At 41.9% G+C, this 25,451-nt stretch overlaps 1 protein-coding gene across 11 annotated transcripts in view; it reads left to right on the top strand.

Annotated features, from left to right (window-relative positions):
- PLEKHM3 (pleckstrin homology domain containing M3) overlaps positions 1 to 25,451 on the top strand; it is a 200,237-nt gene that overhangs the window by 28,964 nt on the left and 145,822 nt on the right. For all 11 annotated transcript variants that reach the window (XR_007154584.1, XR_007154585.1, XM_047869606.1 and 8 more), the window contains one exon: positions 18,437 to 19,372. Coding sequence is in view for 9 of the 11 variants with exons in the window: in XM_047869606.1 (XP_047725562.1) it covers positions 18,437 to 19,372 (936 nt within the window). In the remaining 2 variants the exon portion in view is untranslated. The remainder of the gene's footprint in view (positions 1 to 18,436; positions 19,373 to 25,451) is intronic.

Genomic DNA, 25,451 nt, shown 5'->3' on the forward strand with positions numbered 1-25,451 from the left:
AAAAAGATGTAATGCTGATAAGATAATTAACGCCAATAACCTCTTTAGCCAGTTCGTGTCATTCTAGAAAAAAAACCCTCCAGCATCTTTTCTGAGGGCCTAGCGCCATCATCTAGCATTTCATACCTCGCACATCCTCTCTGTGAAGCTCTTTAGCAGCAGTGAAAAATGAAGATTTGCTTTCATCTCAAAGGCTTCCCTGCACTATCCTTGTGATAAGAGAAAATCAAACAGATACAGCTTGTAAAGCGGCCCCTGGTGTTGGCAAAATGTTGCCCTGGCCTTGGAGGAGTATTCAGATACGTCTCAGACTCCCGGGTCGCACAGGCACGGTTAAGCATTCCCCTTTGTGGAGGAACCTGACTGCTGCTTGGTGAGCACAAAGCCTGGTGCAATGATTATGCTTTGCCCTTTAGTCTTTCTGAAGCTGGCAATCATTTGAAGTAATTTTGCATCACTCCTCAACTTTTTCCTGTTCTCTGTTTCTTTACAGAAGGTGATTACTTTGGATTTGAAGATCACTTCTTCCCTAGGTTCTTGCTTGGAATATATGAGAGCAGAATCCGTCAAACAGATTAACAGCTTACTTGTCACTGTCAGAGCCAACAGCCAAGCACCAGTGCTTGTCCTCAGGGTGAGAGAGCCCATGTAGAAAGAGAAGGAAAAAAAAAAAAAAGAAACAACCAGTAGCTGTAGCAAGCACTGTGCATGATTTTAAGTTCTTTACAGCGAACAGCTTATTTAACTTATATAATATTCCTGTGATACAGACACTTTTACTGACCCCGTTTTGAGGATGATGAAACTTGAGGCACGGAAAGCTTAAGGAATGTGCGTAGAGTCCCATAGCTGGTCCTGAGCAGATCCTCGATTGGAACTCGGGCAGTCTTTCTCCAGAGTCCACACCCGTCAACACTAAGCTGGAGCTGAACACTTACCTTGGAAGCCAATCGTTCCCAGTCTCTAGAACCCTCTATTTTGAAAGCCTTGTTAGCAGTCAGGCCCTGTGGGAGTAGAGGGTGGGAAGTAGTGTAGAAGAGACTGACCTGGATGGTATTCATTGAACCCAAAGTAATCCCTCAGGAGATCACTAGCGAGGAAAAACTGAGACACACCGAAGCAGTCTAGCTAAACAAGGATTGTTTTCTGCGTTTAACATAGTCACTAAAATACATGGACAGTGCAGCGCTGGCCAGAGTTCTTTAGGGGACCAACGAGTCCACGGAAAGAAGACTGTAACTTTGCCTTTCATACTCCCGAACGCTGACCATACAGAAGAGCTTAAGTGAACTGACCCCCATGGGTTTATCGTAACTATGGAACGAGGGCTTTGGCATTTTGCTCCATCTTTGGCTGCCTTTTTCAGTCTTACTTAGAAGCTTGTGAATGGATGTGTTCTAGAAATTTCATTGCCTCAGGCAGAGACAGACCTAGGACAGGCTTCTTCCAAGGGAATGTTGCCAGTGCTAAGTAGATGAAGGATACCGTCAGTGGGTCCTAGGAGGCTGTTAGAGTGTGGCTTCTGAGGGCCAGATAGTAATGTCGAAAAGGTTAGGTCAGAAATCACTAAGAAGTACTAGATCTAAGGCAAGATGACGACAGAGACAGGTTTTACCCCAGCTTTATTGAGGTGTAATTGACAAAGCTGGAAGACATTTAGTGTACATCGTGATGATTTAATATACATACTCATTATGGACGGATTCCCTGTCTAGTTAATTACCACATCTGTCACCTCACATCTGAGGCAGTTTTTTCTAAAAAACTTCCAGGTAGGTCATAGAGACAAAGCTGCCTCATGGTCAGTTCCTTTCCTTACTGCCACCCCAGTGCCTGCCATGCCCTGGGCAGCTGAAGCAAGGTGTCACAGAGAAGTAGCCCTGAGAGAAGGCCCTAATCCTACCGCCAGAATGGCTCGTTGCTAGTCCTGTCATTAATCTTAGTTCTGTACAAACATGCTCTTGACCAGTACCTATGCTTAACCCTCTCTTCCTTTGCATTACGTCATCCTGTTCTTGTTCAGTGAGTAATAATAGAGCCACAAGCAGCAGGGAATGTCCTGTAGGATAAGGAAGACGGGGTCCTGATGTCATAGAGTTACAATCCAAAGATAAATATGTGTTAAGGTAAGAACATAAAAAGTCATGTGAACACGTGGACACTAGATATGTTGTCAAAAATGGATCACACACACGCATTTACACCTATAAATGTGTACGCATAGTAGAGGAGGGTCGGTCTGTGTGGAAAGAACACTCAACTAGGACTCACTGTGTAGGTTTGGAAGAATCACTCATCTGTTGTTTTTGATTTAACGACCTAGTGAAGCAGGTTAAATTGTCTCTAAGATCCTCCCAATTCCAAAACCGTATCATTGTAAGACGTGTTTGAACTGACCCTGACTCATGGTTCTATGGGAGCTAATTACTATAGCCAGATGGGTATTGGAAGGTTGTAATGGAATTATGGGTATGGTTGAAATTATTTAACGCAGAAGGATTTCTGTGTGCCTTGTAACTCTACTTCTGGGTGAACTGCTGTGTTTGCGATTTTAAAATCAAAAAAAATTTTTTAAAGAAATCTTTTGCATTATCTATGGAGCTCTGAAACCCAACAGACTGCCAGAATCTGACTTACTTTTCCCTCCCTGACTGTGTTCACATTTTCATCTGCTAGGCAAGGGCAGTGGTCAGCTGGGCTTTTGTTTCAGTTGGTTTCGCTGTCTGGTGACCTGGTACCATTCCTATGCCTGTATTTTCTTGTTCTAAGTACTTGAGGAGTAGGCCTCAAGCAGAGATTTTCTTTAGAGCTAGAAAAACCATGGCAGTGTGGTTTCTTTATCTTGAGTTTTATGTTACTCTGTTTCGATTCTCTTTTTCCCCATCTTTAACTTTAAAAAAAAAAAGCCAAATTTGGGACTTATACTAAAATGACTGCTTTTTCAATTACGATGTTTCTCAAAAGCCTTGGAGCCAATAGAGGTGGGAATATTCCTGTGGGCTTAGAACAAGTGAGGTCACCAGGACATGGTCTCTTGCTGAATTTATGATTCACCCTTCAGCAAGATTAGTCAGTACAAAGAAGTTGCTAAAATAGGTCACAGAAAGTTGATTTTGTATGGTTGTATAGTTTCCACTGGTTACATTATTGAATGTTGGCCTGTGGCAGCTATTTGGAAACCCAACACGCCTCATCGACAGCCCATATTCTGATTCTAACATTTCTATATGGGAACTCTGAAAACGAAGTGTCTGATGTTTTCTTGTGGTTGCTCTGTTAATACAGTTTATCTTTCTTGGCTAAGGAGAACTGTAGTTACTAATTTCGCAAACTGCTAGAGTTACCATCTTAAAACACAAATCTGTTCATGCTACTCTGTTCTCAAAAATGAATCATCGCTCCCCATTCTCTACAAAATCAAGTGTGTAAGTTTTATAAAGCATCCCAATCTGTCCCGATCTCACCACCGGCACCTTCTGTCACCCCGTCTATGTGCTGTTTTCGAATGTGCCGAGTACTTCCAAGTTCCTGAGCCTCTGCTTATGCACTCTCTTCATCCAGAACACCTTCCCCGCCCATTTCACTTTTCACAACCCTCCATTATCTTTCAAGGACCAATCCAAATGCTACATCCTCCCTGAGACCTTTCTATATTTTTTCAACTCAAAGTCTTTTTTTTTTTCTTTCACTGTATGTTTTCACAGCACATATCATTCTGCTGTGCATTATAGGCAATTGCTTGTATATCCATCTCCCACACTAGGTTGAAAGTTTTTTTTAATTAAAAAAAATTTTTTTAATGTTTATTTTTGAGAGAGAGAGAGACAGAGTGTGAATGGGGGAGGAGCAGAGAGAGAGGGAGACACAGAATCAGAAGCAGGCTCCAGGCTCTGAGCTGTCAGCACAGAGCCCAACATGGGGCTTGAAGCCATGAACCATGAGATAATGACCTGAGCCAAAGTCGGATGCTCAACTGACTGAGCCACCCAATTGCCCCGATTGAAAATTTTTTGATGCTATAAACCATATCGTAGAAAACTTTGTATTGTACCAAGTATGTGAGCATATGCAAAATGTCTGGTTGAGTTTTATGTGTTGGTGCTTGGAACATCAGGACAATACTGTTTTGTTTTGTTTGTTTTCCAAAATGGAAATGGCTCCTCTTTCCTTACCTTATAGCTTAAGTTGACTGAAGTTTGTTATTAATACTATCAGTGAGAGCTGTCATTTAATGAGAGTTAGCTTTATGTTCAGCCCTGTGCTGAGATGTGTCAACCTACTATCTTATTTAATATTCATAATAGTTGAATATGATAGATGATATTCTGATTTCACAAATGATGAAACTGAATCTTAGAGAAGTTGACCTCACCCAAAGCTATACAGTATGTGATGGGGCTAGGACTCCAAGCCAGTCCTAACACTAGAGGCCACACATAACCACTCAACAATGCGGTCTGTCTCTCGAGCATGAGGAGGGGTAGGTCATTCCCTCCACCATAAATAAACACAGTGTGATCTAGACTCCAAGTTTGGAGGTTAGAGTTTTCTACTCTGAGCTTGCACACTTTGAGTATAACCTTGGCCAAGTCATTTTGCTTCCTGGGATCTCTTTCCAAATCTGCTAAATCAGTTAATATTCTCAGAAAAGGGGTGCCAGGGTGGCTCAGTCGGTTAAGCATATGACTTCGGCTCAGGTCATGATCTGATGGTTTGTGAATTTGAGCCCCACATCGGTCTCTGTGCTGACAGCTTGGAGCCTGGAGCCTACTTTGGATTCTGTGTCTCCCTCTCTTTCTGCCCCTCCTCTGCTCACACTGTGTCTTATTCTCCCTCAAAAAAAAAAAAAAAATCTAAAAACATTTAAAAAAAAGAATATATTCAAGAGCAATTAATAGCATATACAACTAAAAGTAGCCTAAGTAATATGACCATTTGTCATCTTACGTTTTCATCTATCTAACAGGTAACTATGGAACACTTAGTGAATATCAGGTACTATAAACAATAGACACTTAAGAAGACCTGATGTGTCATCAGGGATCCAGGCACTTTCCATCTTTTTTCTCAGCTATTCTCAGTATATTGGTAATGTCTCTTCTTTCTCTTCATAGGTACAAGATAGCCACAGCAGTCCCAAGGGTCACTTTCTTATACATCAATAGCCAAAGTCAGGAAGGGAAAACAGGGCACCCCCTCTGGGTCTCTTTCCCAGTAGGCCCCAATAGCACCCCCTAAGTAGTGGGGGTCACATGCTCACCCCTAAAGCAATCTCTGGCAAAGGAAAATAGCATTTCTGTGATTGGCTTAAACAAATCTTGCTCCTTTCCACGGGGTAGGGGAGAGGACATCTCTGAGCATCTCCCATCATACCTGAGCAAGATTTAGGTTCTGTTGGTAAAGAATCAGGAGGACTAGTTAAGGAGGTGAGTAGCTGACAAGTTCTACCTCAGATGGGATCAGGCTAAGAGATTTCTTTTTTTTTTTTTTTTTTAATTTTTTTTTTTTCAACGTTTATTTATTTTTGGGACAGAGAGAGACAGAGCATGAACGGGGGAGGGGCAGAGAGAGAGGGAGACACAGAATCGGAAACAGGCTCCAGGCTCTGAGCCATCAGCCCAGAGCCTGACGCGGGGCTCGAACTCACGGACCGCGAGATCGTGACCTGGCTGAAGTCAGACGCTTAACCGACTGCGCCACCCAGGCGCCCCCAGGCTAAGAGATTTCTTATGGCTTCTGGCTCTAAGTTTCTCTGATTCTAGTATGTTACCCAAAGATACAGTAATGAAATGCCATTTACGTTAAAATCTGCTGTCCTAAATATTGGAGATTCTTTTCTACTTAATTCCTATAGAGTGAAAAACCCACCATGGCAATGAGTGAGCATATCTTGAAAGTTGGTTTGGAATCGTTTTCTGGGTCACAAAGTTCTTCTTTTTTTTTTTTCAATTTTAGTTAACATACAATGCAATATTAGTTTGAGGAGTAGAATTCAGTGAATCATCACTTACATTATTTACACCCAGTGTTCATCACAATAAGTGCTCTCCTTAATACCTGTCACCCATCAAGCTTGTCTCCCACCCACCTCCCTCCATCAACCTTGAGTTTATTTCTATTGTTAAGTCTCTTGTGACTGTTTCACTCTCTTCTCTCCACCCTGTTCACATATATTCATCTATTTGTTTCTTAAATTCCACATATGAGTGAAATCATATGGTATTTGTCTTTCTCTGATTGACTTATTTCACTTAGCATAATACATTCAAGCTCCATCCATGTCATTGAAAATGGCAAGATTTCATTCTTTTTGATGAATGAGTAATATTCCACCATATATATATATATATATATATATATATATATATGAGATATATATATCACATCTTCTTTATCCATTCATCAGTGGGTGGACAGTTAGATTCTCTCCATAGTTTGGCTATTTTTGATAATGCTGCTATAAACATTGGGGTGCATGTACCCCTTTGAATCTGTAATTTTGTATCCTTTGGGTAAATACCTAATAATGTAATTTCTGGGTCATAGAGTAGTTCTGTTTTTAACTTTTTGAGGAACCTCCATACTGTTTGTCCAGAGTGGCTGCGCCAATTTGCACTCCCACCAGCAGTGCAAGAGGATTCCCCTTTCTCCACATCCTCGCCAACATTCGTTGTTTCTTGTGGTGTTAATTTTAGCTATCCTGACAGGTATAAGTGGTATCTTACCATGGTTTTGAATTGTATTTTCCTGATGATGAGTGATATTGAGCATCTTTTCATGTGTCTGTTAGCCATCTGGATGTCTTCTTTGGGAAAGTGTCTATTCATGTCTTCTGCCCATTTCTTAACTGGGTTGTTTGTTTTTGGGTGTTGAGTTTGGTAAGTTCTTCTAGATTTTGGATACTAACCCTTTGTCAGATATATTATTTGCAAATATCTTCTCCCATTCTGTAGGTTGCCTTTTAGTCTTACTGATTGTTTCCTTCACTATGCAGAAGCTTTTTATCTTGATGAAGTCCCAATAGTTCATGTTTGCTTTTGCTTCTCTTGCCTTCGGCGACATGTCTCATAAGAAGTTTCTCTGGCTGAGGTCGAAGAGGTTGCTACCTGTGTTCTCTAGGATTTTGATGGTTCCTGTCTTATATTTAGGTCTTTCATCCATTTTGAATTTATTTTTGTGTATGGTGTAAGAAAGTGGTCCAGTTTCATTCTCCTGCATGACTATCTTTTTTCCATTGGGATGTCCTTCCTGCTTTGTTGAAGATTAGTTGACTATAAAGATGTGGGTCCCTTTCTGGGTTTTCTGTTCTGTTTCACTGATCTATGTGTCTGTTTTTGTGCCTGTACCATACAGTCTTGATGACTACAGCTTTGTAATACAGCTTAAAATCCGGAATTGTGATGCCTTCAGTTTTGTTTTTCTTTTTCAGTATAACTTTGGCTATTTGGGGTCCATCCAAATTTTAGGACTGTTTGTTCTAGCTCTGTGAAAAATGCTGGTGGTATTTTGATAGAGATTACATTAAATGTGTAGATTGCTTTGGGTAGTATAGACATTTGGACAGTGTTTGTTCTCCCCATCCATGAGCCTGGAATGCTTTTCCATTTCTTTGTGGGTCACAAGGTTCTTAAAGACTAGGGATTACCCTTGTCACAGAAGGCAGAAAGCCTCGGCATTTACGAAGTTGGGTCTGTGACCTAAGTTCACACTTAGATCTCTAAATTCACACGTAGAAGTGAAATTGACCAGGACTGCATGGACTAATGCTCTATCACTGTTGCCCATAGCAAAGAAGTTAGATGGAGAAGATCCCAAAGTTGCTATGTCTGTCTAGTGAATATGTAGCCAGATATGTTACACGTCTCTTTCTGCTAGAGTCTGCACAGATAATACATCTTTTTCCCTAAGTTTATTATGAAGGAAGAGCAAATGCGATAGACTCCTTTACCCATGAAGAAAGGTCTCCAAAGTAGCTCTCAGAAAAGACATTACTTGAGTCTACTTCATTTCTACCAGAATTAGTTTGTTAACAAGTATCTGTGAGCTATCACTAAGTGTTGGCCTGTGGAGCATATTTCAAATGTATAAGACACAGCCCCTCTCTGGTTCCTGTGGTATCATTCTCTTCATATTCTTTGCTATGGACAGTGGCAGTGTCCTGACTAATGTGGATCCTATTAATGTCACTTCTCCTGGGTGCCTGCAATGAGGAGTACAAAGACCTAAAATTACTGAAAACATTTCTCCCTAGTTTCTGACTTAAACACAGTTGAGTATTATAACATGAAACAAATAGACTGGGGCGCCTGGGTGGCGCAGTCGGTTAAGCGTCCGACTTCAGCCAGGTCACGATCTCGCGGTCTGGGAGTTCGAGCCCCGCGTCAGGCTCTGGGCTGATGGCTCAGAGCCTGGAGCCTGTTTCCGATTCTGTGTCTCCCTCTCTCTCTGCCCCTCCCCCATTCATGCTCTGTCTCTCTCTGTCCCAAAAATAAATAAACGTTGAAAAAAAAATTAAAAAAAAAAAAAAAAGAAACAAATAGACTTGGAAAACTGTGTTTTGTTAACTAGGAATATTTAAAAAAAGAGAGATGTGATTATAATCTAGAATATCAGAGAAATCTTCATTGAGGAAAGGATGCTTCAGCTGAGCATAGAGGGGTGAACACAAAACCAAGGTGGAGGTGAACACAGCATGTGTGTGGGATGGCCAGGAGACTAAGCCAGGACAGAGCTCCATTTCTGAGAGTTGTAGTCCAAGGTCATGGAGGACTTGCAAAGCCAAACAACTAGACTTAATGTGATATGTTTAGCAAAGAAGCATTTGAAAATTACTTGAAAGTCAAGATTAAAAGGGTATTTTATAAAAAGTAAGTTGACAGGGCTGCAGGGTAGTGGGGGTAGGGAGCCGGAAACCTCCCCTCCTGTAGCTTTCATGTCTATGTAAAGGGATATCAGACTAACGTTTTTGGCCTCTCTCCCTACCTTTGCACACTCCACCCCTAGGGAGGAGCAATTTATGGGTAAATTTAGGAGAGGAACTAGGTGTGTATAATTCAGCCTCTCTCATAGGAAGCACTGATTCTGGTCTGTTCCTCCAAACCTGCTCCTCCACCCATCAGCCTTTCATAGGCAGTCCCCCAGGAGGGGAAGCTTGTAGTGATCAGTGCTGCTTGTGACTCAGAGGTAAGTCTGTATAATCCTAGGGCTCAGTTTGGTAGGACGACCTTAAGCTGCATCCTCCCAACTGGCTGATGTTTTGATCTCCACGTGTCTGACAATGTCCGTCAATCTCAGTTGGTTTAAAACTTGGGTGATGAAGGGGATGCTATTTATTGGTTCCCCACAGGCCCCCACTATATAGAATGGATTGGTAGATGGAAAGAAAGGAAGGGATTGAAACCAACTAGGAGGCTCTGCCAGTCCTCATGCTGTGACTCAACTTAGGGTGGCTGTGGCCCAAGAGAAAGTGAGACTTGTGAAAAGAAAAAGAAGGGCTGTAACTGGGCCATAGATCTGTTGACAGGTTCTATGTCTGAATTATTTGGTGTCTCCACAGATTCTAGTAGATTCCTTTATACATACATTCACAAATATTTATGGAGCCAGCCACCGAGTATACAGGAGTGCTAGAGATATGCAGGTCCCTGCCCTCAAGGAAAATGAGAGAGTTCTTTGAGTGAAATAAAGTGAGGTGTAAGATAGAGAGGGGGCTCCATAAACGGGTAAAGGTTGGCCTCACTGATGATGGCATCTTGCGAGGAAAAACTGAGGGAGGCACGTAAGTTAGTGGGGCGGGGTAGAGAAGTTACAAATGGGGGATTTAACAACCTCAGAGTTCCTGAGGCTACAATACACTCAACTTATTTAAAGAACATAAAAGGGTGTGGCTGAAATGAGAGAAAGGGATGTGAGATGATGTGAGATGAAGTCAGGTTAATAATCAGAGGCCAGATTGTGTGGAACAGGAAGGAGGTATACACATTGTAAGAATTTGAAGTCTGCAGGAAAGAGGCAGATTGAGCCATACGAAAGATAGGATCAAGTGAATGCTTTTTTTTTTTTAATTTTTTAAAAACATTTTTTTATTTTTGAGAGATGGAGAAAGAGTATGAGCAGGGGAGGGGCAGAGAGAGAGAGGGAGACCCAGAATTTGAAGCAGGCTCCAGGCTCTGAGCTGTCAGCACAGAGCCCGACACGGGGCTTATACTTACAAACCACGAGATCATGACCTGAGCTGAAGTCGGACGCTTAACCAACTGAGCCACCCAGGCGCCCTGTGAATGCTTGTTTAGTAGATATAGTCCTCAGAATATTGGAAGACAGGAGGAAAACACATTAGTGGAGGGATAATATTTCAATGTTAGTTAGAGGAGAAGAGAGTCTGAAGAAGTGGGAAAGGATTAGGGACCGAGTAGAGGTGGAAGGCTTATCTTTAACAGCAAGACAAGAAGACTCTTCCTTTGAGACTGGACGGCTAAAATAGGAAACAAGTATTAAATACTCACCATGTATCAGGCACTGTTCTAAGAGCTACTCATTTCTTTCTCACAGCAGGACAATGAGGTAGGTGCTCTTATTATAGCCCATCTTAAAGATGACAAAACTGGGACTCAGGTTAAGTAATTGTCCCATGGTCACACAGCCAGGAAGGGCAGAATTATGATTTCAACTTAGGCTTATTGGCTCTAGCACCTGTGGCCTTAACCACCGTACTCTTCTGTAGCACTTGTGCAAGACCTTGATTAGTGTAATGCCAACATGAAGCCAAGCATAGTATATATGAAGGAGCTCCTGCAGTGCACAAAGGATGAGGCAGTGGGATTAGGTGTTTGGGAAGAGTAAAAGAGGTGTGGAAAAAGTGTTCTGGGGGTTGTGTGTGGGATTCACCGAAATGAAGAAAAGAATAAATTGTCAGGATGAAAGATAGGATAGAAATTGAGCAACATGAGTCTCTGTTTGGTGCTACGGTCTGAATATTTGTGTCACTCCCCAAATTCATATGTTGAACTCCTATCTCCTGAAGTGATGATATTAGGAGACATGGCCTTTGATAGGTGCATAAGTCATGAGAGTGGAACCCCCATGAATGGTATTCATGTTCATTTTTAAGACCCAAAAGAGCTCCCTAGCCATTCCACGACAAAAGAAATGTAATATATCTGCCCGATTTTGAAAGGCAATCCTTTTAGGTTTGTCTTAGTGTTATTCTGAAGGATTATGGGTACCCTCCATTCACACTCTACTTTGGCTTTCTTCCACATTTATTGATCTTGTTGTAAGAACTTAAATATTTCCTTAAAATTTGCCTAAATAACTTTGATTTGCAATATTGGCACTACATTGGGTTTTTGAGTTCTTTGAAAACATTAAAATGTTGCTCTTTGTCTCTCACTGCAACCATGGTCTGACCTTTGGAATCCTATTCTTGTGACTTCATTCATTATGCGGACTCAGGCAGTCCAGATTTTCTCAGGAAACCAGATTACCTAAACGTTTCTTTCATTTATTGTAATTTGGGGTATGGTGGTTTTTAAAAAGATAAAATTTCAGGGGCCTTTGGGTGGCTCACTTGGTTGAGTGTCCAACTCTGGGTTTCGGCTCAGGTCACGATCTCACGGTTCATGGGTCCGAGCCCCGCGTCCAGCCCCACGTCGGGCTCTGCGCTGTCAATGCAAAGGCTGCCTGGGATTCTCTCTCTCTCACCCTCTCTCTCTGCCCCTCCCCTGCCTGTGTTCTTACTCTCTGTCTTAAAAAATAAATAAATAGGGGCGCCTGGGTGGCGCAGTCGGTTAAGTGTCCGACTTCAGCCAGGTCACGATCTCGCGGTCCGTGAGTTCGAGCCCCGCGTCGGGCTCTGGGCTGATGGTTCAGAGCCTGGAGCCTGTTTCCGATTCTGTGTCTCCCTCTCTCTCTGCCCCTTGCCCGTTCATGCTCTGTCTCTCTCTGTCCCAAAAATAAATAAACGTTGAAAAAAAAAAAAAAATTTTTAAAAAAATAAAAAAAAAAAAATAAATAAATAAATAAATAAACTTAAAAAAAGATAGAATTGCATAAAGTAACCAAAATGAAAGCACATAACCATTTCATAATTATAAGCAAATATAATATACCTATAATTATTATTTATATTATTATTACATATATATCATGTCTAAGTGCTTGATACCAAATCGCATACAGTCTGGGCAGGAGGATTGTGGGTGCTGGGTTATGGAGGCAGAAACTTTTTGTTGTTGCTTTTTACATTTCTTTCTGATTTTTTGAATAATTTTATTAAATAATGTAGTGCATATGTGACAAATGTGAAAAAGCATCTGAAACCTGAGTCATCAGAGTAGTGCAGCCACAGAGCGTTGGAGGCTCAGAGGAAGACAGTTGTTTTCAACTAGAGGGGATGAAGGTCTTCAGGAATAGGTGAGATTTTTGTACCGGCCCTCACGTGGGAGGAAAGAACAGACAAGCAGAGGCAAGGGGAGATCTAGGCAGGGAGGTCAGTGGGAGAACATGCACCAAGGTTGGGAGGGACGAGTTGTAGAAACAACATCGGGTCACCTGGCTGAAATATGAAGGAGTGGAGAAAAGTGCCTGCATCGTGTGAAAGCTCACTGAGGAAAGTCATAACAGAGGGATCAGGCTAACATCTTCTGAACCTCCTGATCCATCCTAATATCCTTAGAAGTGGGACAGCCACCTGTGACATATTCTTGCCAAAAAAAACAAAAAAATCTAAATGAACCTCAAGGTCTAAACAGCAGTTGACAGAAAACATGGGAAACGAAGGAACATTTAAACAATACTGTGAGGATTCACCAAGTCCAGGATGTGAGAAGTTCTACAGGACAAATGATTACAGCTTTGTAGTAGGGGCTAAAGTCTGGGATTGTGATGCCTCCTGCTTTGGTCTTCTTCTTCAAAATTCCTTTGGCTATTCGGGGCCTTTTGTGGTTCCATATGAATTTTAGGATTGCTTGTTCTAGTTTCGAGAAGAATGCTGGTGCGATTTTGATTGGGATTGCATTGAATGTGTAGATAGCTTTGGGTAGTATTGACATTTTGACAATATTTATTCTTCCAATCCATGAACAGGGAATGTCTTTCCATTTCTTTATATCTTCTTCAATTTCCTTCATAAGCTTTCTATAGTTTTCAGGATACAGATCTTTTACATCTTTGGTTAGATTTATTCCCAGGTATTTTATGCTTCTTGGTGCAATTGTGAATGGCATCAGTTTCTTTATTTGTCTTTCTGTTGCTTCATTGTTAGTGTATAAGAATGCAACTGATTTCTGTACATTGATTTTGTATCCTGCAACTTTGCTGATACAAATTCATGTATCAGTTCTAGCAGACTTTTGGTGGAGTCTATCGGATTTTCCATGTATAATATCATGTCATCTGCAAAAAGCGAAAGCTTGACTTCATCTTTGCCAATTTTGATGCCTTTGATTTCCTTTTGTTGTCTGATTGCTGATGCTAGAAATTCCACCACTATGTTAAACAACAGCGGTGAGAGTGGGCATCCCTGTCGTGTTCCTGATCTCAGGGAAAAAGCTCTGTTTTTCCCCATTGAGGATGATGTTAGCTGTGGGCTTTTCATAAATGGCTTTTATGATGTTTAAGTATGTTCCTTCTATCCCGACTTTCTCAAGGGTTTTTATTAAGAAAGGGTGCTGGATTTTGTCAAAGGCCTTTTCTGCATCGATTGACAGGATCATATGGTTCTTCTCTTTTTTTTTATTAATGTGATGTATCATGTTGATTGATTTGCGGATGTTGAACCAGCCCTGCATCTCAGGAATGAATCCCACTTGATCATGGTGAATAATTCTTTTTATATGCTGTTGAATTCTATTTGCTAGTATCTTGTTGAGAATTTTTGCATCCATATTCGTCAGGAATATTGGCCCTACAGGACAAATGAACTAATTTCTTCAATAAATACGTGGCATGAAAAAAAAAAGGAGAAAAAGAGAACTGTTATAGATTTAAAGAGATTTAAAACACATATCAACCAAATCAGTGTGTGAGCCTCAGTTGAACAAACCATCCATATAAAGAAATTTTTTGAGACAATCTGGGAAAATTAGATACAGAGTAGGTATTAGATGAGGAATTATTCATGTTATTGGGTGTGAAAATGGTGTGTGTGTGTGTGTGTGTGTGTGTGTGTGTGTGTATTAAAGTTTTATCTGTTAGATTAGAGATACCGCTGAAGTATTTATAGTAGAAATGGTAAACTTTAAGCAATTTCCTTTCAAATATTCCAGCCAAAAAACCAAAACAAAAAACAATAAAAAGCCAGAGCTGGAGGGGTTGGGGGATATGAAAAGAAGAATAGCAGAAACTTGTTGTTTGAAGCTGAGGGATAGGTCCATGGTTGTTTATTTTAGTTTTCTACATGCTTTCAAGTGTGTTTGAAATTTTCCATAATCAAATGTTTTAAGGAGTTTGAACTTTACTGTGTAGCACCAAGAAAGCTGTGAATGGTTTTAGGCTGAGAAGGGGGCACAGGAAGGGCTGAGTGGCCCTGGTGACAGTGTGGGAGATGGCTAGGGGGAAGGCGGACGAGAGGTGCGAGCTCATTTAAGACCTTGATTAGGTCTTTTTTTTTTTTTTTAATTTTATTTTTGGGACAGAGAGAGACAGAGCATGAATGGGGGAGGGGCAGAGAGAGAGGGAGACACAGAATCGGAAACAGGCTCCAGGCTCTGAGCCATCAGCCCAGAGCCTGACGCGGGGCTCGAACTCACGGACCGCGAGATCGTGACCTGGCTGAAGTCGGACGCTCAACCGACTGCGCCACCCAGGCGCCCCTAGACCTTGATTAGGTCTTAAAGGTACAACTTTCCAGTTGTAAATTTAAAAAGTCATGGGGCTGGAAGGTACAGCATGGCAGCTATAGTTAATAACACTGCACTGCATGTTTGAAAGTTGCTAAGAGAATAAATCTCAAAAGTTCTCATCACAAGAAAAAAATGTTTTGTAACGAGGTATGCTGACGGATCTTAACTGGACTTACCGTGGTGACCATTTCACAATATACGCAAATATCGAATCATTACGTTGTACACCTGAAACTAATATGATGTCGTATGTCAGTTATATCACAGTATTAACAAACACGCAAACAAACCTTAATTAAGGTGGTGGCCATGAGAACGGAAACTTTTTTTGAGAACAGATAGAGGAAATAATAGCAAAAGAGGAACTCTGGTCCGTTGGGGGTACAGAAGTGAATCAGGTGCATTGTGTGGAAAATTCCCTTCTTCCTCTTCAGTAAATAGCAATCTTTGTCCTTAAACCACTGCACTGGTATTACAGGACGAAGAGAAGAGGAAGAAGGGGTCTTCACTAGAGGAACTGAACCGGCTCTTCATGCTCCAAAGTGGAAAGCAAGGGGGAATTAGGAGTTCTGGGTTTGGGTTTTGGTTTTTGTTTTTCTCTCCCTTTTCACAAGGAATTACTCTCATGGTTTCAGTATGAAATTTTTTTGGGTCCAGTGATTCATTTTGATCATCCTTTCCTGTTTTACTGAGGAAATGGTTATAATCATTGTCAGTGGTCCCATCTGAATCATTTATGATATTAGTTAAGATAGATATTATTCATTTGTGAAATTGAACACTTTACAATAATGTGTGTGAGGTTAATTAAATGAGTTGAAATGATACAGTCTGGGGAAATAAAAGTTGAACTATAAGTTAATGAAAGCTTAGATTTAAATACATACCCTCTGATTTGTCAGTAGCACAAATATTAAAAATAAACTTCAGACAGAAATAGAAAGTAGCAATTATTAGAGATTAAAGAGAAATGGTAGTTCTCTGGCCCTCTACAACTCAAAGAAAATTAACACTTCACACAGGAAATATTGGTGAGGTCTGATATAAACAGGCCCTCCGGAGTGGAATACGCACCCCCAGAGGATAGTTTCCTGATCACGTTTGCTCTCTTCTTCTTGATTTTTCTTTCTCAAGAAATTAACGCTACAAACTGCAGCCTATAAGGATGGACCTTTTCCTGTGACCAACACCAGTCTTTTCTGTCTCAATTTAATGTACCTATTTAAAGAGGGCTGAGACAAGTGGGGAGAAAAGTCTGGAAATACAATGAATTCTTTACCCTTACTCTGCATCAAGAAGGTGAGGGGACTTTGGAAATTCCCGGGAAGGATTTCCCATCCAGTCCACCCAAGTCAGAAAGAGGTGAGATTTTAGTCAGGTTTGCTGCTGACTTGGGCCCAATTAAAGCAGAATTTCTTTCTTTCTTTCTTTTTTTTTTTTTTTTAATGTTTATTTATTTTTTGAGACAGAGAGAGACAGAGCATGAGCGGGGGAGGGGCAGAGAGAGAGGGAGACTCAGAACCCGAAGCAGGCTCCAGGCTCCGAGCTGTCAGCACAGAGCCCGACGCGGGGCTCGAACTCAAATCGTGAGATCATGACCTGAGCTGAAGCCAGACACTTAACTGACAGAGCCACCAAGTCGCCCCTAAAGCAGAATTTCTAATTCATGCTAGCTGTTGTAAAAAGCTCTGAGGAAAGAAAGAAAAGGAGGGAAAAATTCCTAGCTAAAAGCAAGAAAGATGGTTTTATTTTGCTCAGGGATGCATAGCTGAGCCACTGGGTCACAGGACAGATGGGGGTGGAGGAACACATGGTTACGAGTCTTATTATGGAAAAGCTCGAACTACCATCAGCGCTTGATGGAAATGAGTGGGGGAGAGGTAGCAGCAGTGTCTCTAACAGCACTGCCTCCCTTATTACATTATCCAAAAAGATAGATAACTGAGAATAGGCATCCATTATCTCTCTCTACAAAGGGATTAGTGTGGGTTGCAAGAAATTAATGGCTTTTGAGTTATCACAGAAATACTAATGAATGTCAGGACCAGAGATGTAAAGCAGGTAAAATTGGCTTTTCTCTGCCTTATTTCTCTCCTTTTCTTTTTTGGTTTGCTGTTTTAAGATCTGGATCTGTGTTGGGTTTATTTCTTTACTTTTTTTTTTTCCCTTCAGCCAAGATCAGAAATCATGCCCTTTGGGAGTGTGATTTGTCTTCTTTAGGGAATGACTTCATTAGTTTATGACTGTCTCCAGTGTGTATCAGCAAGAGATTTAGAAACATCTCAGAAATGAAAATCTCTGTCAGGGAAGAGTGCTGCCTCTTGCATGGATGTCATTTGCATGCCTGATAAAAGTATCAGGAAGTCTCCCAAGTCACAGTTGCCTTCTATTAAAGTACTAAACTTGTATACATTGCAGCTAATCGTTGATTAAAGATGGCACAACCACATAAACTTGTGAAACAGGGGAAGAGAAAGGAATTATATCTACTATATGCTGGGCGTTGTGCTACAAGCTTTATTTCTCATTAAAAAGTACTTTCTAAGAGCCTGCTATGTAGTAGGCATTGTACTCTATGTTGTAAAAAAGGATGAAAAGACAGACCTCTCCTCTTTCCTCAGTGGAGCTTATAGTCCAATGGGGAGGACAGACTTTTTTAAAAACTTCAAAATTGTATTTGTTCAAAAATTTAAATAAACTATTATAATACAGCCTGACAAGAGTCCATCAAAGAGGAATAATAGGGATACCTGATACTGACCCGGGGTGTGTGTGTGTGTGTGTGTGTGTGTGCGCGCGCACGCGCGCGTGTGCAGATGAGGGGTTGAGGGAATCGGGACAGGGTCTGTTCCTGGAAGACAGGATGGCTAAGTGAAGGGTAAGTGTGTGGTAGCTAGTGGAAGCAGTAGGAAGGAGCATTGTAAGCAGGCGGTAACAGTATAAGCGCAGTCAGGCTCAGAGGTGAGAGAGAACTGCTATCTAAGCAGAGACCTAAAACATGGGCTGGTTGAGTCCAGCCCGGGGAACTGGTTACAAGACAGAAGGCTCATGAACTGGCCTTGAAGACTAACAGGGGTATCTGAGAAACAGGAGTTTATGAGAAGCATACTTCATGCTCTGTCCTCTCCATGGGCGGTTCCTGGCTTTACTAAAACCCAAATAATGTGTATTAGCAAGGAGTTAGGTCAAGAGATAGGAGGAATATTCGCTCTCATGTATTTGGTTTTCTGTAGAATATTACCTAGAAAACATGAAATCCCGGTGAAGTGCCAATTATTTCATGGACCTGTGGGGGAGAGTCACAGTTTTCCACACAGACCTCCGCATGTCACACTGACATTGCAGACCGCCCCCCACCAATACTTAATCTTATGCTCATAATTCCACCCTAGGTAGGCTATTGTGGACCTGAGATTTCCCCCCAATTACATCTTGTGAATTGTACTGTCTTGGAATTGTACTACCTCTACTGTGTTTAGTTTGAACCAGAAGGATGTCATTCCCTGATCTCTGGTTTCTTACACCTGCCTTATCGTCTCCTTGAGTTCATTCGTATCAATGAATTAATACATGGCTTCTTTTGTTTTTCCTAGAACACAAGCAAGCATTCCCAAATATTCTGAAGAAGGGGTACCTGGAGATCAGGAAGGACCATGACAGTTACTGGCAGAGCTGTTACGCAGAACTCTCACCCTACAACTTATCCTTCTACAGCCTAGACAGCAGTGGCAATCAAGCCCTCTATGCCACCTGCCAGCTTTCACACTTCCAGAGCATTTCCGTGTTGGGCAACCTTGAGGCCAGGCTGGTGGATACTGTTCTGTATGACAACACTCAGCTCCAGTTAAAGGCAGAGTCACCGTGGGAGGCTTTGGACTGGGGGCAGAAGCTTTGGGAAGTCGTGCACGCCACGGTGCCTGGTTACGTGGGAAGGCAGGATGAGCTGGCAAACTCCCCAGGACTTGGTCATCACGCTGACTGTACACAGAACCATTGTTTACAGAAGAAATCCAGTGAGCTGCTCGCGCCATCACCTGTCTTGGAGAGCCCCAAACAATACCAAAACATCATCAAATCAGGGACGCTGTACAGGCTAACCGTCCAAAACAATTGGAAGGCATTTACTTTTGTGCTGAGCAGGGCCTACCTTATGGCTTTCCATCCAGGCAAGCTAGACGAGGATCCCCTGCTAAGCTACAATGTGGACGTGTGTCTGGCTGTCCAGATGGACAACCTAGATGACTGTGACTCTTGCTTTCAAGTCATTTTCCCCCAAGATGTCCTCCGCCTCCGTGCAGAGACCCGGCAGAGGGCTGAGGAGTGGATGGAGGCTCTGAAAACAGCGGCCAATGTGGCGAGGAGTTCAGAGCAAAACCTGCAGGTCACCCTGAGGAGCAGACCCAAGGATCAGATGGGCAGGCATGAACTCAGGAAGAACAAGCGTCAGTCTGTGACCACCAGCTTCCTCAGCATTCTGACAACCTTGTCTCTGGAACGAGGACTCACTGCTCAGAGTTTCAAATGTGCAGGTATGAAGCAAATTTTTAGTCTAAAGCTCCCTAAAGAACAACCTGAATCCTGCAATTGGAATTCACTATAAACATCCCCTCGATGGGCTAGTCACATGTACCTCTTGTTTGAAAAGCTTCTCTCCTTCAAGGAGTTTCCTACCGCAAAACGTCTGTCTATCTTCATGCCATGCTGGTGAAGCCAGTAGAAGGAGAGAGGCTATACGCCGCTGAGTCCAAATGACTTAGCCGAAGCATAACCAGACTAGAATCTAGGCTTCTTGCCTCTGCTGTGATTCCATTTCCTCTGTCTTTTTAAATAAAGGTCACTGGGAATGTGGATGTCACAAATTGTCTCACAAGAGATATTCAGACCCAAAAGCTGACTGCTGACACTTATTACCGAAAAAAAACAAAAAAACAAAAAAAAACAAAACAAAAAAACAAAAAAAAAAAAAACCCCGTCTATAGCCAGTAACTGTCATTGATCCTGACCTTGTCAAATCCTGTTAAGGAAGAATCTAAAGTAAGCCCTGACAGAAAATCTGGAGGTGACTAACAGCAGGGTAGATGATGATTCAGCAGATGACCTCTGAGTCATGATGGGCCTGTGCCTCATCCTGGGGAAGCCCAGGGCTTCTGAAACTGCTATGGAAGGGTGAGACACAAAGTAGAGTTGAAGGCCAATTATCTGTTATTTCTTAAAACCCTATTACTGCTTCTCTCTCCTACTTCTCTCCTACTTCCCTTTCACTTTCCCCTGAACAGTAAACTAGACAGAATAAAATCTTCCCTACACCAAATCTATGTATCTACTAGAAACTAAATCAAATTATTTCCCTTTCACTAAACCCCACAATTTGGGACAAGAAATTTTCCTTAAGGTAAATTTACCATGAAGGTAATCTAATTGGAAACCTGATTCGGAAGATTTTAATTCAAGTGTGTCAGATTGAAGTATGTTCTTTAAAAGTGAATGGGACACTCACCAGCAGCCAAGACCAAATTTTCAATTTTTGCTTGTTCCTGCATTGAAAGCCAAATAGTGGTGGCACAGGGAAAATTTGAATTTAGGTTAGTTGTGATGATTCCGTTTTCTGTTGAAAAATAATGTACCTAACGAGGGGATTAAGTGAATCATCCCTGCTTCCTCTAGAGGGGCTCTGTAACTGTGGAGCAGAAACTCGCGGGGTTGGGTAGGAGAGACCAGAAACACTGAGCCGGTAAGGAAGCCGCACTAGGTGATGTGCATGTATCTGCAGGTGTGAATGACCTTGTGTGAAATCAGTCAGCTACTTTTGCAAAATGGTTTTGAAATAGGGGGCCACTGGCTTTACCATAGTTTGTAGAAATTACTGACATTTTAGTGTCTTATTAGTGCATGCGTTATATTTCAACATTCAGTCACTCAACAATAACTTATTGATGCTGATTCTGGGAACATTCTGGAATCATGATACACTTCTGTGGCTTTGGATTGCTGATAGGGTCAACAAATCTGTTGTGTTATTAGAATCAAGGAGAATAGCTGAGCCTAGTTCTCAAGGTAGAGACTGGAATCGCTGAGTTGGGAAACTTTCTAGTAAAAGGGGGAAGAAAAGTCTCAAGGGTTACACAGGGATTGTCACCTAGTTGACCCCTAGTCCACCTTTCTCTCATAAGTTTGCTTCCTGACGGAGGGTGCACTGCCCGCGTTCTGGACTTCATTAGCAGCGTTTCTAGCACTCAGAGGAAGGAGAAACACAGGTACAGGTAGCATGCAGCAGGTCCATCACATCTAGCAGTTGGAGAAATGAAAATGGGAAGAAGACAAAAAAGGGTGAGTAGAAGAGGCAGGGAGAAGGAAACTAAGTAGAAAAGAACAGGGGAAGGATTACCGAACGGTCAGGGACAGAACTTTTTGGCAGCTGCTTTACTTAGGTCCTGTGTTTTAAGATGTCTCCCTGTGCTGTCTAAATGTCCTCACTGTTTGGCCTGGTTGGAGAACAGGTTGAGGATGGGTTGTAATAGGGAATCCAGGAGGCAAGAGAAATGTAATCTGAAACTCATTTGCCCTGCTTAGCTCTTACCTTCGTGCTTTGGTTGGGAGTTCTAATAAGGCACGGTGGGGGGCGGTGGGGGGGGGGGAGGCGGTTCTAATTTGGGGTGGAGAGAAGTCAATCCTAATTTGTGCAGTATGGCCGATTCCAAAGTAGCAATTTTTATTTCCTTTCAGTGCCCCTTCAATCGGAAAATGCTACGTTCAGTTGCTTTGTGGTACACATGGTTTACCAGCTTGCTTTTCATTTTCCCTAATTCCAATATGCAATACTGGTTTCCTACCCCAGGTAGGAATACTCCATCTCCTGTAGGGGGCAGAGTCTCAAAAGAAAAAGGCTTAAACTCATTAAGCAAACCTCTGAATGTTTTTTAAATTTCTTGGGAGGCTGTTCATTATATTAAAGATTATTATATCAGATGGAACTTTAAAAATCGATCTGTTTCTCACAAACACAATTAATCTAAACCAGCCATCTATTCATTTAGTACTTGTGTCCCCTAATGTTTCATCCTTGTAAAGATATGCATTCGGTGAAAAAGCTGGTTGCATAGTATGTTTATCTTCTAAAATGGCAAAATGTCCATTAAGTTGTTTTTAGTTGAACTTGGCATTATCTATTATTTTAAGGGGAAGCTAATTCAGAATATTGCATGGTTCTAATGACTCTCTTTAGAATATAAGTTTTTATGTCCACTTAGTCCCTACCCCCTTAAATATTTTTTGAGGATTTATTTATTATTCCCCGTTAAATACTTTTGATGAAAAAACTTTAGAAGGGGACAGTTGCACGGAGTAGCTCTTTATTGTGATGTCATTCGGTTGCAGTCCAGGCGAGCTACAAATGTTGGCTTTAAATCTACAGATTAGTGCAGTTGGCCTTATTTCATTAAATTCTTTCTGTAGGTGAAGAATTTTTGATATCCTTTTTGGAAACTTAAAGAGCCCCTGCAGAGAAAATGGACCAGGACCTGAGGTCCAAATGCCTGAGGTTATGGTTTTGAAAATACATGCTTATGCGTATAACTTTGTATCTCTTAACATGTGCTTGAACTTTTTATAGTTGTATTTGATTATGTGTGGTTTGTTCCATGACTTCCTCTCAGCTCCACGGCTGCCTCATTCTAGGAAGCCCCAGTCACGGTGGTCGTCTTGTTGTTCTGGAACCTACCTTGGTCATTCTTGCCTTCAGGGCCTTTGCACTTGCATTTTTTTCTTCCCCAAAACATGCCTTTGAAAATGAAGCTCTTTCATTCATCCTACCACTTACCGTGTGCCGAGTTTCTTCCCATGTGCCAAAAACTCAGGTGCACGTGGAGGAGTCTTTGCTCTAAGAAAGCGGCTGTGCTCCTTGCCCTCGTGGAACTTGCCGTCCGCCAGGGGAGGCGGACGTTAATCCGAGAATTACATCATGAAGGGCACACGGCAGCTGTGACGAGAGCTAGAGAAGTGAGGCCCACACACTGGATCAGAGAATGGCCAGGGGTGGTCTCAAGTAGAACTATATGAAATTGCAGCTCTCCAGTCATTTTTGGCCCACGAAAGGAGTTTGATAGGGTTGAACTTAATACTTGACCCTGAAGTCCCAGAAGGTTCCTGAGCAGAGGAGCATACGGTGAAAGTGGGATTTCAGAACATTTCATTTGGTGCTGCTTTAGTACAACGTTTCAGAAACACCTCTGTGGAAGAAAATGAGGTGTGATTCTTCAGCGAAGAATCTGGTTGGGATTCGGAGTTTGGTTTGGCAATGAGGCGTCTGTGGTATTAAAATATTAATGCTAAAACAAATGATTATGCAGCTTATTAAAATATTTATGAAGTATGTAGCTATAAGTGGTTCTAAATTAGGTTGTTCACAAAATGCTGTATAAATCCGATCATAAGGCAGCAGTCCTGTTTTCTTCAGGAATTAGACATGGGCACATACCTGTTTCCCCTCAGAAGATATGTGGACTACATACAGCTATTTTTCCTGTAATTTCCCAGCAGTCAGGAAACCTACCAACTGAGCACTGTAAGCAAAGGGCCCAGGGCCTTGTGTTAGGTGCCGCTGCCACTAAACCCTTCCTTCTGTCCCTGCTTTATAATCTGGGAGTGATATCAGATGGCCACCGTGGGACAGTGTTCCTGATTCTGAACGGAAGCTGAAAAATGTTAACAGAAGACACAGCAAGAAAAACAGTGAGCCGAGGGGATCCCCTCCACCCTTTCCACACTGTCAGTTTTATGGTTTTACTCCTTCGGCTGCTGTTTAACCTCTTGGGACTGCTGTTGGTAATTACATCTCTCTGGCATTAAGAGCTTTTGCTTTCCTTTTTTTACCCCCAGCCCTTGGGAGGAGTAAGCCCAAGGGGGGGGAAAAGTTTTGCTGTGAATTCTTCAGCCATTTAGTGCAAATTCCTGTAATTACCGGCATTGTGTCCTCTCTGAATGGCACATAATACAGCAGAAGCCATTCCTAATTGAGACCTTACAGGAGGTACAAATCCTCTCTTTGTTCAGCCTGACAAATTAGTGCCAGAAAGTGGCAGGGTCCGAGTGGGAATCAAAGGCAAGAAACACAAAGATGGAACTTAAGGCTACAGTAATAACCCTCTCTTGTCCTGAAGGGAAAAAAGGAATGACCAAGGAAAAGATGAAGGTTTTTTTTTGTTTTTTTTTGTTTTTGTTTTTTTTTTTTGTTATAAATTCCCTTGACATGACAGCACCTCGGGGCTGCTCTATTTATTTAGCAAAAGTGATTAAATAGTAATACAACAGGGCCGCCCATTGTTTCCCTGGGTGCCCCTACCTCACAGACCCCTGCTGCCTCGGCTAATTGATTGACAATGAACCTCTGATAAAGAAGTATGTTGTTAGGACCTAGGTGGGGGGAGCACTTTTTCTCTCTCTTTGTGTGTCTGAGCGAGTGTGTGTGTGTGTGTGTGTGTGTGTGTGTGTGTGTGTGATTTCATTTTTGTTTGAATTGCACTCTAGTTTTTCTTTGCCCCCACCCCTTCTCGCCCCTTCTGGCCCCTTCTCTCCCCTTGCCTTTTTTCTCCAGAGCTTTTCGGTGGCTGCTCCCAGAGGATACAAACAGGTAGAGAGGAATGAGAATTGTAGTGCAGCCTTTTGACAAGTTTATCTTTGGAGCAAACTTCCTCCTCTCCCCCTGCTCCGTTTAAGACAGAACAGCAGTGTGAGAAGAGTGAAAAGGAGAAAGGGGCTGATTATTAGTACTTAAGGGTCACAGAAGTTTTTTCTTGTTGTTATTTTCTCATTTGTGAGGATGGATGTCTGAAACTAGTCTTTGAACTAAGATTTTTCTCTTAAATTCCTTACTCAACTTTGAAAAACATTTACCCACTAATAACATTTACATGTTGGGGTGAGGGCGGCTCTGGAGTAAGAAATAACCATTTGAATGATTTCGTCTCTCCCCAGTTCCTGAGAAGCCGGGATTGGTTATTTGAGGGTGGAATCTGGCTGCTGGGGGCGTAACTCCGTCCCCCCAGGACACTGGAAGCAGTGGGAAGAGGACTAAAGGCCTCTAGGCAGATAATTAATAGCCCCTGGTTATATATGCTCAACTAGCTGAGCAGAAGCTAAATCCCTAATTTAACTCCGTTACAGCTGCAAAAACAAATCATTTCAAGCCCCTATGAAAGCAAAATATATTAAACAAACAGTATCGACCTTGTTAATACCACAAGGCATTTCGTCTGATAAATGAGGGCGTCTTTCTGGCAAAGGCCTATTTTATGACATCGTTTAGACATAAAGTATACCTTTACCCTGGTAATACAAGCATCCCTGATAGAAAGTATGGAGTGGTTAATTATTCATTAAATAGCTGCCAGTCTGGAAGTAAGCAACATTTCTGAGTTGGGGTAGTTACTTACTGGCCTTAGCATAAATCATGCAGAATAGCAATTCTTAAGAAAAAGAGAAATTGAATTTGGGAGCTGCTTATGCATGTGAGTCTAGGTAAAGAAAGATATGTGGGTTTTTAACAAGGGAAGTTGTATATTATGCTCTTGAAGGGGAAAAAAACTTTTAGCATAGCCAAAATCTGTTTTGATT

The sequence above is a fragment of the Prionailurus viverrinus genome, chromosome C1 (assembly GCF_022837055.1).
Source record: "Prionailurus viverrinus isolate Anna chromosome C1, UM_Priviv_1.0, whole genome shotgun sequence".
Classification (NCBI taxonomy): Eukaryota; Metazoa; Chordata; class Mammalia; order Carnivora; family Felidae; genus Prionailurus; species Prionailurus viverrinus.